General features: G+C 36.1%; 1 protein-coding gene across 2 annotated transcripts; it reads right to left on the minus strand.

Moving 5' to 3' along the window:
* Window positions 1-1,124: 1,124 nt before the first annotated feature.
* Window positions 1,125-13,086, minus strand: LOC127422277 (RNA-binding protein FUS-like). 2 transcript variants are annotated; one of them, XM_051665681.1, is made up of 16 exons: window positions 12,957-13,086; window positions 12,484-12,517; window positions 11,320-11,362; window positions 11,168-11,240; window positions 11,001-11,091; window positions 10,785-10,888; window positions 10,470-10,614; window positions 5,848-5,882; window positions 5,281-5,313; window positions 4,098-4,204; window positions 3,873-4,002; window positions 3,671-3,793; window positions 3,407-3,494; window positions 3,240-3,316; window positions 2,497-2,626; window positions 1,125-1,665 (listed from the first exon to the last, which is right to left on the minus strand). In XM_051665681.1, exons 1-16 carry the CDS (start codon window positions 12,964-12,966, stop codon window positions 1,626-1,628), a joined length of 1,263 nt encoding a protein of 420 aa, XP_051521641.1. In that variant the 5' UTR covers window positions 12,967-13,086; the 3' UTR covers window positions 1,125-1,625. The 2 variants fall into 2 exon arrangements, with proteins under 2 accessions (XP_051521641.1, XP_051521640.1); XM_051665680.1 differs by having other exon boundaries at window positions 11,168-11,243.
* Between the last annotated feature and the right edge of the window lie 6,668 nt (window positions 13,087-19,754).

The following is a 19,754-nucleotide window of genomic DNA, read 5'->3' on the forward strand; positions in this document are numbered from 1 at the left end:
CCCAGATTAGACCCAGGCCCACCCAGAATCTTACAGATGATTATTTGGCTTCAAATATATAAAGTAGTTTAAAAATGGATAAATTCTGATTTTCTGGAAGTGTGAAAGAATGGTTTGAATGTGGCACCTTTCTGTTATTAAGGAAAATTTGGCCCATCCATTTTTGAGGCCCACCCAAAAGTAATTTCCTGGCTACGCCCCTGAATAAAACACCCAAGGTAACAAATGTTTAATAAATTGTATGACTTTGACTTTTTGCCCCAACATTTTGTATTCACTCATTAATTTCTGAACTTGACCAAATGTGAATTATGGTGTGTACAAATAGGCCTTTATAAAGCAACAAACTGAGATTAATTTAATGAATCGTTAGGGCAACACTTTACATTAATGTTCTCTTTAAGAGTTTATAAAGGGGCTTACAAATGCAAAATATTGCCGTTTAGTGAGCAATTATACCTCACATTATAAATGTTTAATATCACTTTAGTAACCTATGTAAATATACTTGTGTAATGTTAAAGTGGACACATATGAAACATTTATCAAGGAGTTGCCAACATTAGAAACATGTAAACAAAGTTCAGTATGGTTTAAGTCATCAGGCTTTATATGCTGTGAATGAGCATTAAGACCTGAAGTGTTTTTGCAGAGGACTTTCGATGACTAGGAAAAAACATTCTTTTGACATCAACATGACAAGTAAAGGGACAACACAAGTGAGATAAGACATTACAGCAATGAATATAAACAAAGCGGACCATAGCAAAATGACAATCCCTTTTAATCTTACTATAATAACTAGCACCGCATAGCAACAATCATTAATTAGGACTTTTTATATTAATACAAAGTATGAATGTGCATTATAATTTTTAACTTGCATGTTAAAATGCTCACCATCTGGCAAGTATTGCATCAAAGTAGCCCTTTTTATGCATGGTGTAATAACTATTTATAATGCCTTTGTAAATGACCAACTATCCATTAATGAACTCTTTTATAGAACCTTAAAGAGAACATTAATGTAAAGTGTTACTATTGTTACACTTGAAAAGTAATGTTGATTAAGCATATGCCGAACTAAGAACATCAAAACAATAAAGTGATAACACAGAAGCACATTAAGATCAGAAGTGTTTTAATATCATTTGCAAAAAAGAACCCCCCCCCAAATAAAACATTTCATGTTGATTTTACAAAACAATGATATTAAGCATTTCACAAAATCACACACTAAATACCAGATTCTACAAGTCAGGAAATTAAAAGTAACAAAATAACATCTGCCCCTCCCCCCACATTTGCCTAGAGAAAAATTACCCATTACAGCTGACCTGATGCCTTTTTTTGCCATTGCCCTGACAGGACTCAATGTTTTCAAAGAGAAACTGCTCAGAAACCAAAATACAGGGCAATTTCACCCCATTCCCTTCACCGGCCCTTCCTCGGCCCCTCACAGTAGATTCAACAATAACAGGGGGAAAAAAAATGCTCATTTCAGAGTATGCAGGACGATCTTGCAAAGAAATGGTAACTCTCCCAGTTACCCTCTTAACCCCTTCCAATACCCCCCCTCCCCTCACACACACACAAAGGGTTGGAATGGCATCCACATGAAGTCTTCAGTATGGTCGACCTCGTCTATCCTCTCTGTGGTCTCCTCTGAAATACAATGACAAAATTTGATGGAACAAATTTGTCTCACCATTCAATCATGTGCAAGCACTTAAAATGACAGATTTCACATTTAGTGTATTTTTTTTTTTTTCCCCCCAATGTTAAATTTTGTTCTCAGTTTAATATGCAGAGAAAGCCATTTGTAAAACACAGTAGCGCCATCAAAATATTACTCAAGCATCCAGACCAGTCTGAAACGGCAACATTGGCTCAACCAATTGTGCGAATTTGGGGTGGGACTTTGGCAGACTAATGGTAGATTGGAGGGGAGGGTTTGAAAACCTATTTCAAAATGATTTTTGAAACTCTGTTGGGTGACTTTAGTGGCGCAGAAATTAGCTCCACAGTGTGTGTGTGTGTGTGTATATACAGTTGTGCTCAAAAGTTTGCATACCCTGGCAGAAATTGTGAAATTTGGCATTGATTTTGAAAATATGACTGATCATGCAAAAAAAAAAAAACCTTTAAGGATAGTGATCATATGAAGCCATTTATCATCACATAGTTGTTTGGCTCCTTTTTAAATCATAACCGAAATCACCCAAATGGCCCTGCTCAAAAGTTTACATTTGGCCTTGTTACAGACACACAAGGTGACACATAGGTTTAAATGGCAATTAAAGGTTAATTTCCCACACCTGTGGCTTTTAAATTGCAATTAGTGCCCGTGTATAAATACTCAGTTTGCATGATCAGTCATTTTCAAAATCAATGCCAAAATGTCACAATTTCTGCCAGGGTATGCAAACTTTTGAGCACAACTGATATATATATATATATATATATATATAATTAATTAGTCTGGGGTTTTATTACCTTCCACCCATTTTGTAGCCACCACCATAGCCTCCACGGTCACCGCCCCGGAAACCTCCGCCTCCTCTGCCGCCTCTGAAGCCACCTCGGTCCCCGCGGTCTCCTCCATATCCGCCCCGACCACCACGGTCTAGAAGTGGTGAAGCGTTGTATGAATGGTGCAGCAAATGCAGCATTAATTGATGGGAGAAAAATAGAAGTCAACATGAAAATGGCATTCGCAACTGATTTTACTTTCGTTGTGTGACATTGCCAATTAAAACAAGACATTCAATGAGCATAAGTTTTTTTTTTAAAAAGCTGTGAATAAAATCTCTTAAATGCTCCTAATCTTAATGAATAAACAATGTATCCACCAAATGTATTCAATCCCAGACATGAGGCATATCCCATGCCGCTGAAGGCTAGCAAACAAAGTTTGTCAGAGCGTTTTGTCTGCGAGCACTAAACTGCAAGTAATTAATCACATTTAAAAGAGCTTCAACTTCCATTTTCATTTGTATTTTGAACCAATATCCCCAGAAGTAACTATTTTGTTCTCGCATGGGATGGAAACGTTGCTTTAATCGCAAATACTTTTTGCAATATTTAGATTTTGTGCATAAACTTGGTTTGAAACCTGGCTATTGAGAACGTGTATAAAGTTAATGGGGTCAACTTTAATTTCTTGTTAACATGGAGATAAATTGCACCCTCTATTGGTCACAAAAGGTTTAGCACTGGTAAAAAAGCACTGCATGTACCTCCATCACTGTCTGGTTTTGATGTTCCACATTTGTTACACTCATATCTTCGGGCAAAGTTCATGTTGCCACAAGAGCTGCAGGAGGTGGTATAAAGAGTGAGTTTCACATTTTAAAAGTACAACACATTCCTCTCAACATTCACAAATAACTATGGTCTTTCTCACCTGTTGGGACATGGCCAGTCTCCTCCTCTGACATCAAACGAGGGACCGCCACCGCCACCTCCAAAACCGCCACCCCTGCCTCGAAAACCTAGGCAAACACACACCAAGATGCAAAAAAAAAAAAAAAAAAAAAAAAAAAAAAGAGAAAACCCCACACCATCTTAGACATCAATGCATTGTTTTTTCCCCCTATAGTAAAAGCAACTGGGAGGCAAACAGGAGGAAAAACAACATCCAGAACAAATTAGATTTACAAAAACACACCACCACGGCCTCTGCCACTGCTGCCACCACCACCTCCTCCACCACTTCCTCCTCCTCTGCTGGTGAATTCAGCCCTTCTGGTAGCAAACGATACCTTGATAGGTCTTCCTTGGAACTCTTTTCCTGTTTTGCAGATAAACAACAACAGTGAAATCAGTTTCACTCATGCTTTGTAAAAGACACTCAGGGATGTTTCACGTACCATCAAACCAATCAATGGCAGCTTTGGCTGAGGGTGGATCATCAAATGACACAGTGGCTTCACCCTTCAGTCGGCCAGTGGCTTTATCGGTGTACAGATTAATCATGGGTTGGCCAGTCTTCTTATTCACCTGTTAAAGAAATGAGTGATCACAGTAGACAAACCAACTTTTGTTAACAAGACTCCCAAGTCGCTTTTAAGTTTGTGATCTTGGTGTCAGCTTGCCTTGATGATTCCAATCTGTTTGAAATAGTCCCCCACTTCCTGAGTGGAAACATCTTCTCCAAGACCTTGGACAAAGATGGTATTATTGTCCGAGTTGTCCTGATCATCTGTAAATGGAGAATAAAGTCAAGGTAAGTTGAGAAATAAGCACACATTTCTCATTTTGATGTACTATATGAGGCTGAATCTTAGGGAGCCAAGAGCCTGTTCAGTTCATAGTTCACCTCCAAATAAATAAATATGGCTTCAAGGGGTGATAATCAGGGTCTAAGCACAAGTGAAAAGAACATGACCAAAATGTCCAAATCTGAAATAAATAAAGTTGAAATTTTACACCAAAACAAATATATCCACAGAATCTAAGATTAGGTTAAAGCACACCCTATCATTGTAAATTGATGAAATTTGGCATATGTCTACAGAATGAATTATTTAAGTGTACCAAGTTTTGTGTAGTTTGGACATTGCACTCACAAGATACCGACCAATTAGTCATAATGGGCCACACCCAAAATTGTATTGGCTTAGATCTTTTGAACAATTAAAAAAAAAAAATTCTGTAGATGACAAACTCCAAATTAGAACAAACAGCCTAGGATGGAGTTTTGAAAAAGTTGGGCACTGAAGGATGAGGAAATAAAATGTAATCTAGCCCTTACAGTTTGAGTTAAGCTACTTGAATTATTATACACAAACTAACTTAGTGCCACCAAGTGGCCAATTCTCACAATATCTGGCACACAATCTCATCTGGACACCCTTAAAACATATGCAAAATTTCATATTGACCAGCCCTTCACAATAGAAGTTGTTAGCTGCTGCCGGCCATTTTCGTTTGTTTGTCCAATCAATATTTTAAGGATCATTTAGCACTTGAACCAAAGATGATGCATGCCAAGTTTCAACTTCCTTGATTAAAAGGTTATAGCAGTTATTGGACAAAATTTGGCTTGCATTCTCAATGTCTACATGATGAAGTTTACCAAGTATTAAATCTGGACTTTGCATTTAGAAGACATGTCAATAAGTGCATATGGGCTACACGCAAACATTTCATTGGCTTGTAACTCATGCTTTTTGTCAGGAGGGTCTATAGAGGAAGCATGTTAATTTTTGGCTTCATTTTAGGCAAAAAAATTAAAACAATTGATTTTAGGGTGAAAGGAGATCTCCCCACACTTACCTCCATCATCCTTTTGACCATAATCTCTGGGTCCTGAAAAACAGCAAGACACGAAAGAGAACATCCACCATGAGAACTTCAGAAACCATCACTTCAAATGAAATCATGAAACTTAAATATCACTAAATTCAAATCTATTTTTTTTTTTTTTTTTTTGCCATTTAGACGACCTTTACAAATGTCAGTTTAAGCTATGCACCAGTGTCTGTCCAAAATTCAAACACCTTTGACACCAGCACAAACTGTCTGAGTTTAGTAACAAAATAAATCCACCAAGTATTCTTCAGCTACATCATGTGTCCCTTCTTCGCCATGTGCACAGTTGGCATCGAGAACGCTGGCATTTAATTCAATTTCCTCATGCAAGAATACCATGTTTTACAAGTAAAACTGAGCAGATGTTAGATTTTAACCCACACAAGCATTACCAAAGAGAGGACAGCAATAAAAGGTGAAGTTCCTTTGGGTTTCAGATAAAAATGGTGGCTCAAGTTCTTTTGCCAGTTAATCTTTCTGTTTTTCTTATCTCCTTCCCCCACTGAGACAGTTCGGATGCTCATCACTTACCACCGTAATTTTTGTAGCCACCACGGTCACCACCACTGCAGAAGAAAAATTGAAGATATGATGGCTTTCCTTTGTTGAAACCTGGGAGCGCAAAGCTCCCTCTTTATCAGTATTCCTACCAAAGAGGAAATGTCTCCCATTGACAGATGGGTTAAAGATGATGGGCCAATAGTAAATGAAATATTTCCAATTGAAACTGAGGAAAGTCTAAAATTGACTTTGTCTGCTTTCAATTTAGAATTGATTTTACGTTCAACTTCAAGATTTGTTCTTTCTGAATTGAGACTGTAATGCAACTAAAACCAGAGTTGAGCGTGGAGGACAACCTCCCCACTCCCTCTTTAGTTTCTTGTAAAGAATTTTAACCAGATTATCTAAATGTTCTGGCACTCGTGTAGACGAGCACACATTTTCTTCCATTATGAGTGCTTATGAGCTCCAATGGCTGTGGTCCAACTTTAATTTCACTCACTTTGATACCTGTAGTATAAAATGTAGACCATGTTAACACAAAAAGAAACAAACACTTTAAAGACACCGAATCATACGGAGTGACAGAATTGCTCCTTTGTGCTTTCAGATAAGATTTTTAAAAATATAATTCAAACAATGGGAGGGCAGCCAGAAGGAATGAGCACTACCAAAATAGCTGGAATAATCAATCCATGTCACTTATCCCAAAGCAACTTTAAAAGCCTAAGTTAACCTGAAATATTATAACCTACTTCAGAACTGCCCATGAGACTTTGATTTACCATTTTCAACATTAAATTCGAGTGACACACATTAAGCCGTGCCCTTTCTACACAACTGTCAAGACTGTGGTTGCTCCGATTCCAAAATTTTGACTTCGGTACGATACCAGCCCTGGTACCTCGGTATCAGTACCAAATCGATACTTCGGCAACAAATAAATAACCTCAGATTACTGATGAAATTACTTGATTAAAATATCCGCATAAAGACTTGCAGTTGCAAATACTGCATTTTCCATTTTAGTTTTTCTGGATTCCATGTTTTAACATCAAAAGAATGCAAAGCTCTAATCAAACAAAATATAACTTAAATAGCTATTTCTTTGGTCAAATAAAATGCTGCACAGTGTGTTGATATTCAGTACACTCTGTGATATTGCAACATGTAATTATTATTACTATTATAAATAAAACCATTTATTAAATTATTATTAGTATTATTGCTATAAATATATTTTTTCCATACAACAGTAATATTTTTCTGTCGTAACATCTTCAATTTCATGCATTCAGTTAAGCAGAGTTTATGGAACTTGAATTTTGACAGACCTTTGAGTTACTCGGGTGGGTTGTTTCTAATAAGGTCCGCATTCTTAATGTAATGCTTAAATACTCATGAGCTGAGATCTCAGCTGCACCAGAGTTCGTGCGAGTGTTCACAGCTGCTCATACACCAAACACCACATTGTGCATCACCTGTGATCTGTTTGTGTGCACGTGTGGACTGCATTTTAAATAAGACATCCTTCTGCTGTTTAATGATTGAACTTGGCCATATCAAGATTTTTTTTGTCAAATTATTGATTTAATCTATATTAAAACAAATTAAAAGGAAAATTTTGCTAATAGCACCACACTGTAGAACAGTACTGAAATTGGCAACAAGATGATATACAATTTGTAATTTTTTGGCATTGTGATATTTCATTATTTTCTAGATATACCGCTCAACCCTAGTCAAGACTACCAGAATCACTGTACTTCTCACATTACAATGTTTGTATTGCATAAATAAGATCTTTGGCTAAGAGGTATAAACCAAACAAACAAACTCTATGCATTACATTGAAAAACAGGCAATTGTTCATAGGACTTTGACAAACAGTTGGCCGATCAGATCACGGTCAGAAATTAACTTAAAAGCTTTTTATTTTGACAGCATATTTTTTCCTATATGTAATTGTCAAACTTAAATTTAAATTTGATTACAAAGTAATTTCTGATTATTCAATATTTAAAATCTATAGTTCCATGTTGGCTCCACATTAAACACTTGCCTCTGAATTTTTTTTTTTTTTTTAAATCTTGTTCAAAATTGTTTTTGTAGAAAAACAGAGGTGGAAATATATAAAAAATAAATTTTTTGGCAAACCTTCACTGTTGTCGCTGCATCACATGCACAAGATTGTGGCAATATTAAATATTGATGACTCTGTAACAGCTCAAGACTCGATCAGATCACGTCGGTAGACTACATAATTGATGAGCATTGCCATCCAAAGCAAGAACAGATTTGGCTGCGACCTGGGGTTTTTGTCGCAGACCTGCCCTAAGTGTAGTGAGGGCACGGCCTTTCAAGTGTAAAAAATCCAATCAAATTGGCTCTGAAATTAGATGTAAAATGTGTCGAGAGTCAGGTCTACTTAGAGCTCTCCAACACAAATGACATGCTTTACCATAATTAGCCAGGTTTCCGTTCACTTTTCTGAAGAGTCAAACAACACTTCAATAAGGCAGATGTTTAAAGAATTATGGCAGCTGAAACCTTGAGGAAAAATCCCCACAGAAATTAGTTATGCATTCATTTATACATAGAAAAAAACCTATTGGTAAAATATTCTTAAGTTCTTCTGCAATTTCCGTTTCTGAATTTGAGAAGGAATTTTATAAAATTGATGCCGTTTAAGTCCAAAATCTTTTTTAAACATCCTACATCTCATTCTGTCCAACACATTCTATTCCATTTTGTGGATGATAAAGTGGATCCACATTTTGCTGAATAAGAGTTTAAAGACATGCAATTATTTGACCAAGTGGATCACCCAGAGTAGGGCTGCACAAAAATCGCAATAAAATTGACCCCGATATGACGGTGTGATTATTAATCCGCAAAAGGCTGAGAAAATAAGCTTCAAAGTTTGTGCACAGCTCTGTATTCTGTTAGTGGATTATTAGTGTCTTCAGAGTGGTTCTGTGCTCCACAATTCTCATGCTCAGTTCAATTCCATTTGCTTGCACGCAGCACTCCCGATTCACTTTAACTTTTGCGTGATCCCAAATATGTTTGGCCAGGTATTTGTGGACAGAGATGTTAAAATGAGAAGCACATTACACATATCATATCATACCAGAAACTGTTCCTGCATTTCCCACCAAAATAAAAGGTCAATATTTTACTGTTGTATAATAAACAGGGTTGCAAACTCAGGAGCAGTGAAAAGTGAGAAAATCACAGGCATTCCAGATGCATCATTTGTTGATTTGTAAAGATTTTTTTTCCTTTAATGTTTAAGCATAAAGTAACCATTTCAAGTATTTTAATAAGAACAATTTAGAAAATGTTATTTTGACTGTAGTTATAAAGGTCTGAGTTTGGTTCATATTTGGAGGACTCGAGTCTTTCATTGGCAGCAGAGCATGGGCAAAACATTACTGAATTTCAGCAAAGAAAAAAGGTATTACTCAGCTACTACAATCAATTTTTTAGGACTTATACATTTCAATTTCATAATAAAAATTCCTTAATTTTAAATGGCATAATCTAACAAAAAAATAGAATTTCATGAAACTGAAAAGGGCAAATCGTAAAGACTAATTTTATAGTTGAGTACTCCAACACATAAGAGTAATTGATTACTTGAAGTTTAGAATTTAAAGTTCAACCTTTACCAATTTTCTTATGAAAAAATTAGCACTATGCATAAACAACCCGATCTAGTGAAAAAAAAAAACCTCTGCACTCACATGGAAACAAACATTCCAAGACTTCTGAAGTGATAAACAAATGGCAGAACTTTCTTTCTGGAAGAACTAACGCCAAGATTTAGATGAGAGAAACAGTTTTAAATGTTGCCCACGGCAGGCAAAGGCACAAAAATAAAGTTACAATATTCGAGTACTGTTTTTAATAGTCGAATACTTAAAGCTGAACGAGTACTTGATTAATCGATTACTTGTGCACAACTTTAGTAAAAACAGGCTAAAATGTTTTTTTTTGTTTTTTTTTTTAATCAGGAAATTGTAAAATGTAAATCGTAAAAAACAGGCTAAAAAAAAAAACATTGTCGTTTGTCAAATCACAATATTGTTCAAAATAATCGCAATATGAATTGTGCAGCCCTAATCCAGAGACAAATGCTAAATATTACTCTTTAAGGCTGGGTAAAAACATAAATTTTCCACACAATCTTAATTTTTATGACTCCAACACCAATTCTTACAGACCCAAGATGAGTCTTATGTTTAGAGTTCTGTTTTGATTGGGATGATAATTTTATCTGTTACATAAACAGCAATGGAACCACACAGTCTGGGCCCAATTGCAACTTTTAAAATTAATCTTCATAAATGTACAAAGTTATAAAGATCCCTGTATAATTTAAAGGCAAAATGGATGTTATAACAGAAATCTACCCAAATGAATCGGAATAAAGTCGTAACGAAATCAGAACAGAATTGCGAGTTTGCAAAACGAAACTTATTCAAATTGGGAAATCAGTTTTCAATACCCAGCCCTATTCATCTTCCTATCATCAAGACCTTACAGCAATATTAAACATCTATCGATAGTCAATAGGCATTATTTCATGCATTTTTATGCGACAGCAGACTGTGTACTGCAATACCTTCTGGGATGGGCACACTTACCCCATACCGGAGGGTGGCCCGCCTCGGCCACCTCTGTCATAGCCTCCACGTTCAAAACCACCACGATCATAACCCCCACGACCCCTGCCCCTGAATCCCTCAGAACGATCTGAGCCGCCATCATCACCATACTTCCGGCTGTCACCTGAGGACAAACATTTCTGTAACCAAACTTGAGTCCAAAAACATTCATAAATTCACAACAGGCATTAATGTTCACACTGGTGTCCGACCCATTTGAGGTTTTCTTCCCAAAGGGATAGGTGTCTGCTAGATCAATTTAAACGCACAAATCATGCATTTCAGAGGCATTACCATCGTTGCGTCGTCCATAGCCACCTTGAGACCCTGCATAAGAGCCACCGGACTGACCATACCCTCCTCCACTACCACTTCCATACGACTTCTCTCCACCATAGCTGTATCAGAGAGAACAGGGCTTAAGAGGTTAAACAAAGCCTTCCATGCTAAGCCATCATCAGCACTGTGTTCTAAGTTTGGACTTCACGTAATTCAAAAGTCAGATCTCACCCCGGTGAGGATTCAGAGCCCTGCTGCGGCGGCTGCGGTTGTTGACCATAGCTAGAGGAGTATCCTGGTGCTGACTGGCCATAACTCTCTCCTTTAGAGAAAAAGAATTAGACTGCAATCATTGACAAAAATAACTTTAATTGAAAAAAATAATAATATTGACATACCACCAGCAGACTGTCCATAACCACCAAAGTTCTGTCCACTATAAGAGCTGCTTCCATTGCCCTGACCATACCCCTGCTAAAAACAAAACCAGTCAGACTCAAACACTACTACAATGCTCAAACATCATTTTAAGAACATATTAGACTATTACCTGTCCGCCTTGATAGCCTTGGGATCCACCATAAGATCCATAGCTGTAGATTTAATAAAGAAATTATTATTTACCATTTTCAATTAGTTAATTTTTTTAACCAACATCAGTCTTGATCATAATTACCAAATATTCATTTTCATGGATTTTAACCCTTGAAATGCTTGTTTGTTTATATAATGCCACTGTTTTATATGAAACAAAACAAGAATTATTTTCCATATACTAAATGCTAAGGGGACATTTTTGGGGAGATTATCAGTCTGTGATAGGTCAATGATTAGCAACAAAATTTATTTTGATGCATTATAATTTTTTGTGCAGTGTCAAATAAATAAAAAACTCTGGATGTCCACGTCAAAAAACTGCCATAAAATTATATTAATATTATTTTCCACTTTAAGATTTTTTAACCAACATCAGTCCTGATCATAACTACCAAATTTTAATTCTTTTTCAGGATTTTAACCCTTTAAATGCCAGTTTGTTTATACAATGCCACTTTTATTTTTACACACAAAACACACTGACATCCATACCAACACACCCACACAATTTTAGCTGCATCATTTATTCAATTGGCCTGCAGTGCTCTATAATACAGCGAACACAAAATAGGAAAAAAAGCATGTATTTGCTCCATAGGCTAAACATGAGAAAAAAGGCACCATCTGGTGGGGAAAAAAAGTTTTTGAAGCCAGGGCTCCAGAATGAAAGCATAATATCATAGAGTTCATGATTTTATGCTTTAATGGCACTGGGATCAAATATTTCAGTTTTAATGGGTTTCAATGGGGACATTTTTGTCCTTAAGGTCCTGAGTGTAACTATTTTGTGCACACAGTGTATTATAGATGCGTTATAGGAACTGATGTTGAAATATCAAAATTCCCCCCAAAATACAAACCTTTGGTAAGATTTATGCCTTTGGCATTAACACAATTAACACAATGATCGAAAAAACAAATGTCCCAAAGGTCACAGAAGGGTTAAGAGATAAAATTCGTTAGTCTTACAAAAAAAATAACTAAAAGATAAACATAAAATGGTACTTTTATGAGAGTAGTTTGATAATTTAAGGACGGAAGTAGTAGAAGATTCATGAGTTATTAATGGAAATATTCTGAATGTACATCTTTAATGTAAATTATCCATTTCACTTGCCTTTGTTGCGCTCCATGCTGCCCGTAGCCTGAATCTACGAGTCAAACACGAATAAACAGTGAGTCCGAAAATGTTTAGTGTTAATAACACAACACACGAAACGGTTTAATCATGTATACATAACATTTATAAAACATTTATCCAAATACAAGACTGAGCTGATCAACGTCAATGCTAATGCTAACAATCCCACCACGCCACACCACGAATATGGCGCCCAAACATCATTCGCCAGGATTTACATCATCTTCCTGAACTGGTCGGCATTTAAAACAAACAAATGTTGCCATTTAAACAAACATTTATATTTATTCGTTCAAGAGAGTCTATGTTTAAACTTCTATTCTGACAAAACCCGCGCCGCTAAATGCTAAGCGCGCGCTGTGCTAATGCATCTCTAAAACCAAATTAAACAGCAAACGGTTAAAAACGACGAACGCTTTCTGAAAGCATGTTTACATAATTGATCTTACCTGAGGCCATCTTTCTGAACCAAATAAAACTAAATGGCCACCAGTTTCAAAATAATGAAATTAAAAACCCCGGCACGAGCGAAACACACACGCTGCAGCTCTTCTTATGAACTTTGACGCGATACCGGACAGTACCATTTCTTTAGCGGAAATGTGTGGAATAAATCATTGATTTTACACAGATATAACAAAACGATTAAAGCAGTGAAATTGTGAGCAAAATTCATTGTGATATTTATCATATAGTAAATGCATAGTATAAAATAGGTGTGTATATATATATATATATATATATATATATATATATATATTCTGTATAATATATATTTTGAGCATGACCCCTGTTTATTGGAAAGTGGTATATTCTTTGCGCCATTTCTGTCCCATGATCTCCGCCACGTTTGTGACGTCAAAGTGTGTGCGGGCTTTCACTTTAAAGGTGCACTCACTAATTGTTTTGCCACATTAAAAAGTTTCAGTCGTAAAGAAATGAATATTAATTTTGAAACATATATACTAAATCATGAGATGAAGACTCCAGTCATATCAATATCCTTATAAAGTTGTTTTATTCTACATGGAGATGGTCCCCTCATGGGGTCTGCCATGTTTGGATCAAATGACCAACTGAATACTTATCGCTTAATCTCAGTAACTGCCCTGTTAATAGTGTGTTCAACTTCATGGAGTGCTGCGCAGACCGATAGGTGCATGTCGGTTAGAAACTTTGTCTCCGGGTCACCTATGCCATCAAAGAACCGCGCAAGAGAGTAGTTGCTCCAAAGTGATTGAACAAGCTCTTATCATAACAGGGTTTATTCAGTATTGGCCAGAATCTCCAATGACTACGATGTCGTGTGTTTCATGGGCTGAGTTCGGAATGGCATACTACCCATACTACTCTTACTACTATAGTCGATTTTTATATTTCAAATGTAGAAAAATACTAATATAGAATAGCTTTGTGTGACCCAGCTGTAAGCACAGAACAATGGTACTGAGTCATGAGAAAGCTCTGGGAAAGTACAGCAAAGTCAGAAAATTAACACAACCAATAATCAAAGTAACTGAATGTATACTTTTATGATAAATGAATTAAAAATGTTATTTTTTAATTAAAAGCCAGGTTCCCACCATTGAAAAGAGGTTAGATTCTCTGTGAAATAATGGTGGGAAACAGAATCCATTGTATACAAAAGATATTAAGATGGCGTGGGCATGAGGTAATGCTAGATAACAAACTGTACAAGAACTAAGGATTTTGACAGAGAGAGTCAGATCTCAGCTGACATCTCGAGTTTGTTGGTATGTTCAATAAACTCTAACATTTGACACCTGGAACTCCTGACTTTGAGAGTTTTCTTACAGAGAGGGGAAGAAACGTTTTCCATCCTCCACAACATAAAATTGGCGATCCACGAAGGGACCGGCACAGGGCCATGGGGAGCCGCTGGGGGCTTGCTTGCACTGACTGCACAAAATCACTGGCACCAAAAACTCAGGTAAGCAGTTTTGCTTAAATGGTGTTTTTGTGAAGTCTGTTGCAAGGTCTGGCCCGGGTGGTAACTCTATAAAGGCCTTTCTGGTCTTGAACTGAATTAAATGACTAATTGGATGAAATAGAGAACTGGGTTCCAGGTTTCAAAGTTATGCATGCAAATGTATATATGTCTTGTAAATAAGTTGAAGTGCACAAAAACTCTGCGGATACCGCTCTCAGGGGAGTGCCAGCGGAGAGGGGGAGCCTGCATAGATAGTGGCACCTGAGCTGGTAGACAGGCCGTGAGCCCACAATTTGATGGTTGGCTCTGCTTGTCAAAATAGCACCACTGAGAGGGCTGAATGGGTGAGTTTGAAAATCCTGCAATACCTCACTCCTAGGTAGGGGTGGGCTGCATGGGCAGGTGTGTTTTGAATTCTGTGAATAATGCTGAATGCAGTGACACCAGTAAATGATAAGGAGCTCACATGGATGGCTGGCCTTTGACCTGACTGAGAAACTGGGAGCCCACAGGGTTGGCTGGCTGCATTTAGGGCTGAATTGGCAGACACACAAGAGGCGTGTTCACGTGTGAAAACCCAAGAGGGGTCTGTTAGTTTTGTGTTGTTCGTCTGGTCTGTTCTGTGTTATCTGTGGAATTAATGTATATGTGTTAGTGGTGCTAAATTGGTTGTGGAATTGACTGCATTGCTTTTGTGTGATGATTGTGTTGACTGTGCTGTTTATATTAATAATGCTGTGCTTATGCTGGCTGCAATGTGCTATGCTGTATGTGTATGAGATCAGGCTATGAGTGCGTGGATGAGTGTACTGATATGTGACCATGCTCATAAGAATGTGCTGTAAAGAAACAGAGATATGAGGATTAATATCTGATATATATGAAATTATGAAAAGTAGTTAGAAAATTCATTTAAGAACTAAAACGTCCTGAGACATTGGCTTTGTTGATTATCTGACACCAGTCAAATTATAGTTAAGGTGATCCAGATAAAGAAACAATTATTAATAAAGAAACTAAAATAAAAACTGTTTCTCTCTTCCTCAGTGGGAGTATATGAGTACAGGATTGAGAGTGTGTGACTGAGAGAAGGAGAGTGAAAGGAGGGGCTGAATGAAGTCATAGTTTTGTTTTAGGATTATATTGTATTTTTGAGAGTTCTGTGTTTACAAAGGCCTTATGTTTGTAAAGAGTGTGAAAGTTTCTGTGTTTATGGAAATGTTTGTATCTGTGTCTGAAAGTGTGTGTGAAGTGACTGTGAAGTGCGACTGTTTGTAAAATTGTGAGTGAAAGCAAAAAGTTAACTCTTAGCTGGCTGGATAAGATTCAGCCTTGGGCAAAGAGAAAGAGCAAGTGGTATATCTGTGCTTAGAGTTAAAGTTCATTTCACAATATCTGGACAAACAATAACATTTTGAGTCCAATGTATTACTTTAAACTAAAGTCAACTAAATTATTGGATTTTTAAACAAAAGTTGTATTGAAGATAAGTGTAGTCACTAGGGATGTTCGAGACTAGTCGACTAAACGGTTCTGATGCTGCTAGTCGACATTGGAATTAGTCGGTTAATATTTCCCCCCATTAAACTGATAATAATTTTTACACATTTACGTTTGGCTTTATATTTTTTACAGAGGCTGCACTTAAATTAGTCATATTAATTTTACATATTTTAAATAGAATTAAAAATACAAATATTATTTAAAAAAGAGGATATCTGGAGCAGATAGAGTTTAATTTCACCTCAGGCTGCGCGTGCTTCTTCCCTCTCTCTCTCGCGGCGCGCGCAGGAAAATGTCCTCTCGTTCGACAAGCAAACTCAGCAAAGTAGTTATGAAATCACTTCGGTGGTGGTGCGGGAATCGGCTTTCCAAATGTTTGAAAGTCCCTAAGGATGTTTTAACATTTGAGTCTTCTTTACATCTGTGCATGCTTGTACGTTATTTTCCCGCTGAGCGGGCTTTTTCAAGCGCAGGATAATCGCCTCAGGTGAGTCAAGTCCCGTCTTTCACCGGACCATGTCGAATTTTACTCATCAAAAATGTATGCTTTTGAGTAAGTAGCCTAGAAAATAACTGTTTTAGACTAAGTATGCCATTTTTTTAACCTGCTGATTAAGAAGGCTATTTTCAACGAGGTGCCGACTGCTTAACGTGTTAAACTATCTTTTATTCCGTGTACAAGTCATGTTTAGAATACATTAGGTTTACTGCAGGCTACATCACAGGCCTATTTTTTCTATCCTATAGCTACTTTTTTTTTTTTTTTTTTTACATCGTAACTGTTATTGGTTGACATTCTTTACCGAACAGCTGTCGTGTTAGATCAATGGTTAATGCACGACTGCACGTTGTGAAATACACGCAACTTTTCAGCACATTTTTTTTTCTCTCTCATAGATTTGGCTTAGTCTACTTGTTAATTATTTTCAACAATGTCCTGACTGTCTTAATATGTTAAGTAACTTTTACTTGGTGATTTCCATTTAGAACAGGCTTTTAGGGTTGTTCCATTGATTCTGCACTATTCATTCAATTGTTTTCAATAAATATGTCTATTATATTCGCTAATGTTGATTCAGTGAATGCGTGTCATGTTCTATATTTAATGTACAATGATCATAATTCAAGGCGAGCACGTCACAGATAAATGCCCCTTTTCAGTGGAATTTAGCGTTTTGGAATTTGGAATTAAGTATTTTAAATGGGTCCCATAAAAAAAAAAAAATTTATATATATATATATATATATATATATATATATATATATATTTTTTTTTTTTTTTTTTTTTTTTTTTTTTACTGTTTTCTGAAGGTTGGTTTCTCTTTAGACTAGTTGACTAGTCGGTTACAAAACTTTCGTTTAAACGACAGTCAAATTAGTCATAGCGCACATCCCTAGTAGTCACATTACAATAAGGTATAATTATGGCAAACACTCCAGTGGAAATACTAACATCTAGAAATCCACTGGGTAAAAAATTATTAATAAAATCTTAATGAAATGGGAAAGAGGAAAAAAGGTGAAACTGGCTAATAATTTTTTTTTGAACTTGAGTATGAAAAGTAAACCTTAAATGAGAAAAACTTCACATTCATGTGTCTGTTTTACATTCTGTCTGGTCCAGTTTATGAGAGAATACAATTGTGAACAATATTAAATTAAACACTGTAAAGTCTTCATATTTAAATGTAAGAACCCATGATAATTTTTTATTTACTTTTTTGAGTATGTGTTTAAGTATGTCTGGAGAGCAAATTTATATGGGAGTTGCAGCTTTGTCGGTGTAAACTTGATCAACCAACAAAACTAAGATAGGTAGAGTTTATTATTTTGTTAGGGACTGTCTGATGGAGAGATTGAGTGAGACGCTGCTCTGTAGGCAGACTGAGCGGGAGGGGTTATACTCCGTACTGCAAATGATTGTTCGCAGATTTTGAATGGGAGAGCTCGTCTCTCTTGATGTCTCCACTCCAACAGGGGCGCCCCGAATTTAGAAAAGATAGATAGCAGATACTTTTAGTTAAGATTAGATATTTTTTCTTTTATTTTCTTGTTTTAATTGCACAGTGTAGGCATTGGTTGGTCATGGGTACACTGAGAAGCTGTCTTTGAGACTAAAATTAAAGGAAAATAAATTTAAGAATGATTTGGATCATTTCATGTTCTCCGCAGTTCCAATCTGCTGAAGTTGTGTTCTTAATACCTGATTTTCTGATTTTTATGTGTGGCAGCCTTGCCAACATTGTGATGCTTTTTCCTTGGGTTTGATCTGTGACCAATCATGCCAGATAAGTTGGAAAATAAAGTTCCAACCTCCAATAAGGAGGAAGAGCTAAGCAAACGTTGTAAACGGTTTTGCTCAGATGCTCTAATATCTAATAAAATAGAAGTTTTCTTCTTTTGAAAGTGCATAAAATGGAAAATGTTATTCGTGCTAGAAGTTCTGATTTTAAGAATTAAGAAATGTCTTTGATGTATTTGATTGTAAAAAATAATTGATAATGCTAAGGAAAAATTGGTCGGTGGTGGCAGGTGAAACCCATGGAGAAACATTAAGATTAAATTGAACATCATAACTTCCTCAATTATGAATTTTAATAACTTCATATTCATAAGTCTATTCTGTGTGTGTCTTTGATATTAACTATGTTTTACCCTTTCTTTTGTCATCATTGCGTATGTTGTTTCACTAACTTACTAGTCTCTCACCATTGCAGATGGCTGGGCCAGATGATATATTGAAGTTACTAATACTGCAGGAGAAAATCCAGAGAAAAGAAGACTGAAAATGATGTGGGCTATTATCTGATTGGTCTTCCTGCTCTCATTACTGCTGGTAATCATTACTGATTTGCCATTTCTAATATGGACTAAAATTTCTCTGGATAAGTTGATTTCAGTCTTATATGACTAACCAGATTGCCATCAATGGGTTCAAACCCCATGTCTAAATTATTCTGAGGGTCTAAATTTAAATCCAGCAGCAAACCACTGATTTATTGATTTGAAGAGTAAATATTACAAACTTGATGGCAAACTTAGTTACCTATTGGATTGGTTACTCCCCCAAATTTTCCAGAGAGTACCCTCACTTAAAAAAAAAAAAAAAGAAAGGTTAGTGGGTGCTACAAAGAGGGATTGAGTGTCTTTTTCTATTACTACTATTTCTATTTGCTATAGTTAATCCATGAAAGTATCACTTTAGAGGTATACAGTTTCTGCACTGTGAATTTTGGTTCTGCTATTTAACTGAATAATTTGTTAAGAAATGCTGATAAGTATAAGAATAATAACTGAAAATTCTTATTGTTAAATGATGCTGAAATATATGTATATAAAAAAAGGTCACAAGAAATTAAAAGGACGTAGTGTAATGAGTAATTATTTCAAAGCACAAGAAAAGAGATTTGTTTGAATTTCCATTGTGCCTCTTTACTACTTTATCCTGTTTAAACTTTTACTCACTTTTCTGTTAGTTTAAAAACTTGATTTATGTTATTTTATGAGACAGAATGGAAGTTCCTTCTCCTGAGAGAGTAAGGAAAGGGAGAAAGTAAACATAAGAGAGTTATCATTACTAATTTCACTGTTGAAGAATAACTTAAATATATTATTGTGAGATACTAAAATGAAAAAAGAAGGAATAGCTGTAATGAGATTAGAAACAGCTTGAGGGAGTGGAATGTCCCTTGAAACAGAAACACAAGAGCAGAGTTTGAAGGCACATCTCTAAGTTGTTTTATTTTATTTTATTTTATTTTGATTTGATTTTATATGTAAAATGATGTGATTT

Source organism: Myxocyprinus asiaticus, chromosome 31, assembly GCF_019703515.2.
Source record: "Myxocyprinus asiaticus isolate MX2 ecotype Aquarium Trade chromosome 31, UBuf_Myxa_2, whole genome shotgun sequence".
NCBI classification, from domain to species: Eukaryota; Metazoa; Chordata; class Actinopteri; order Cypriniformes; family Catostomidae; genus Myxocyprinus; species Myxocyprinus asiaticus.

Excerpts from the sequence above, each read along its gene's own strand:
- LOC127422277 (XM_051665680.1), bottom strand. Across the intron at positions 3,495-3,670 it reads CAGTGGCAGAGGCCGTGGTG|GTTTTCGAGGCAGGGGTGGC; the intron begins GTGTGTTTTTGT and ends GTGTTTGCCTAG. Across the intron at positions 1,666-2,496 it reads GGCTACAAAATGGGTGGAAG|AGGAGACCACAGAGAGGATA; the intron begins GTAATAAAACCC and ends ATTGTATTTCAG.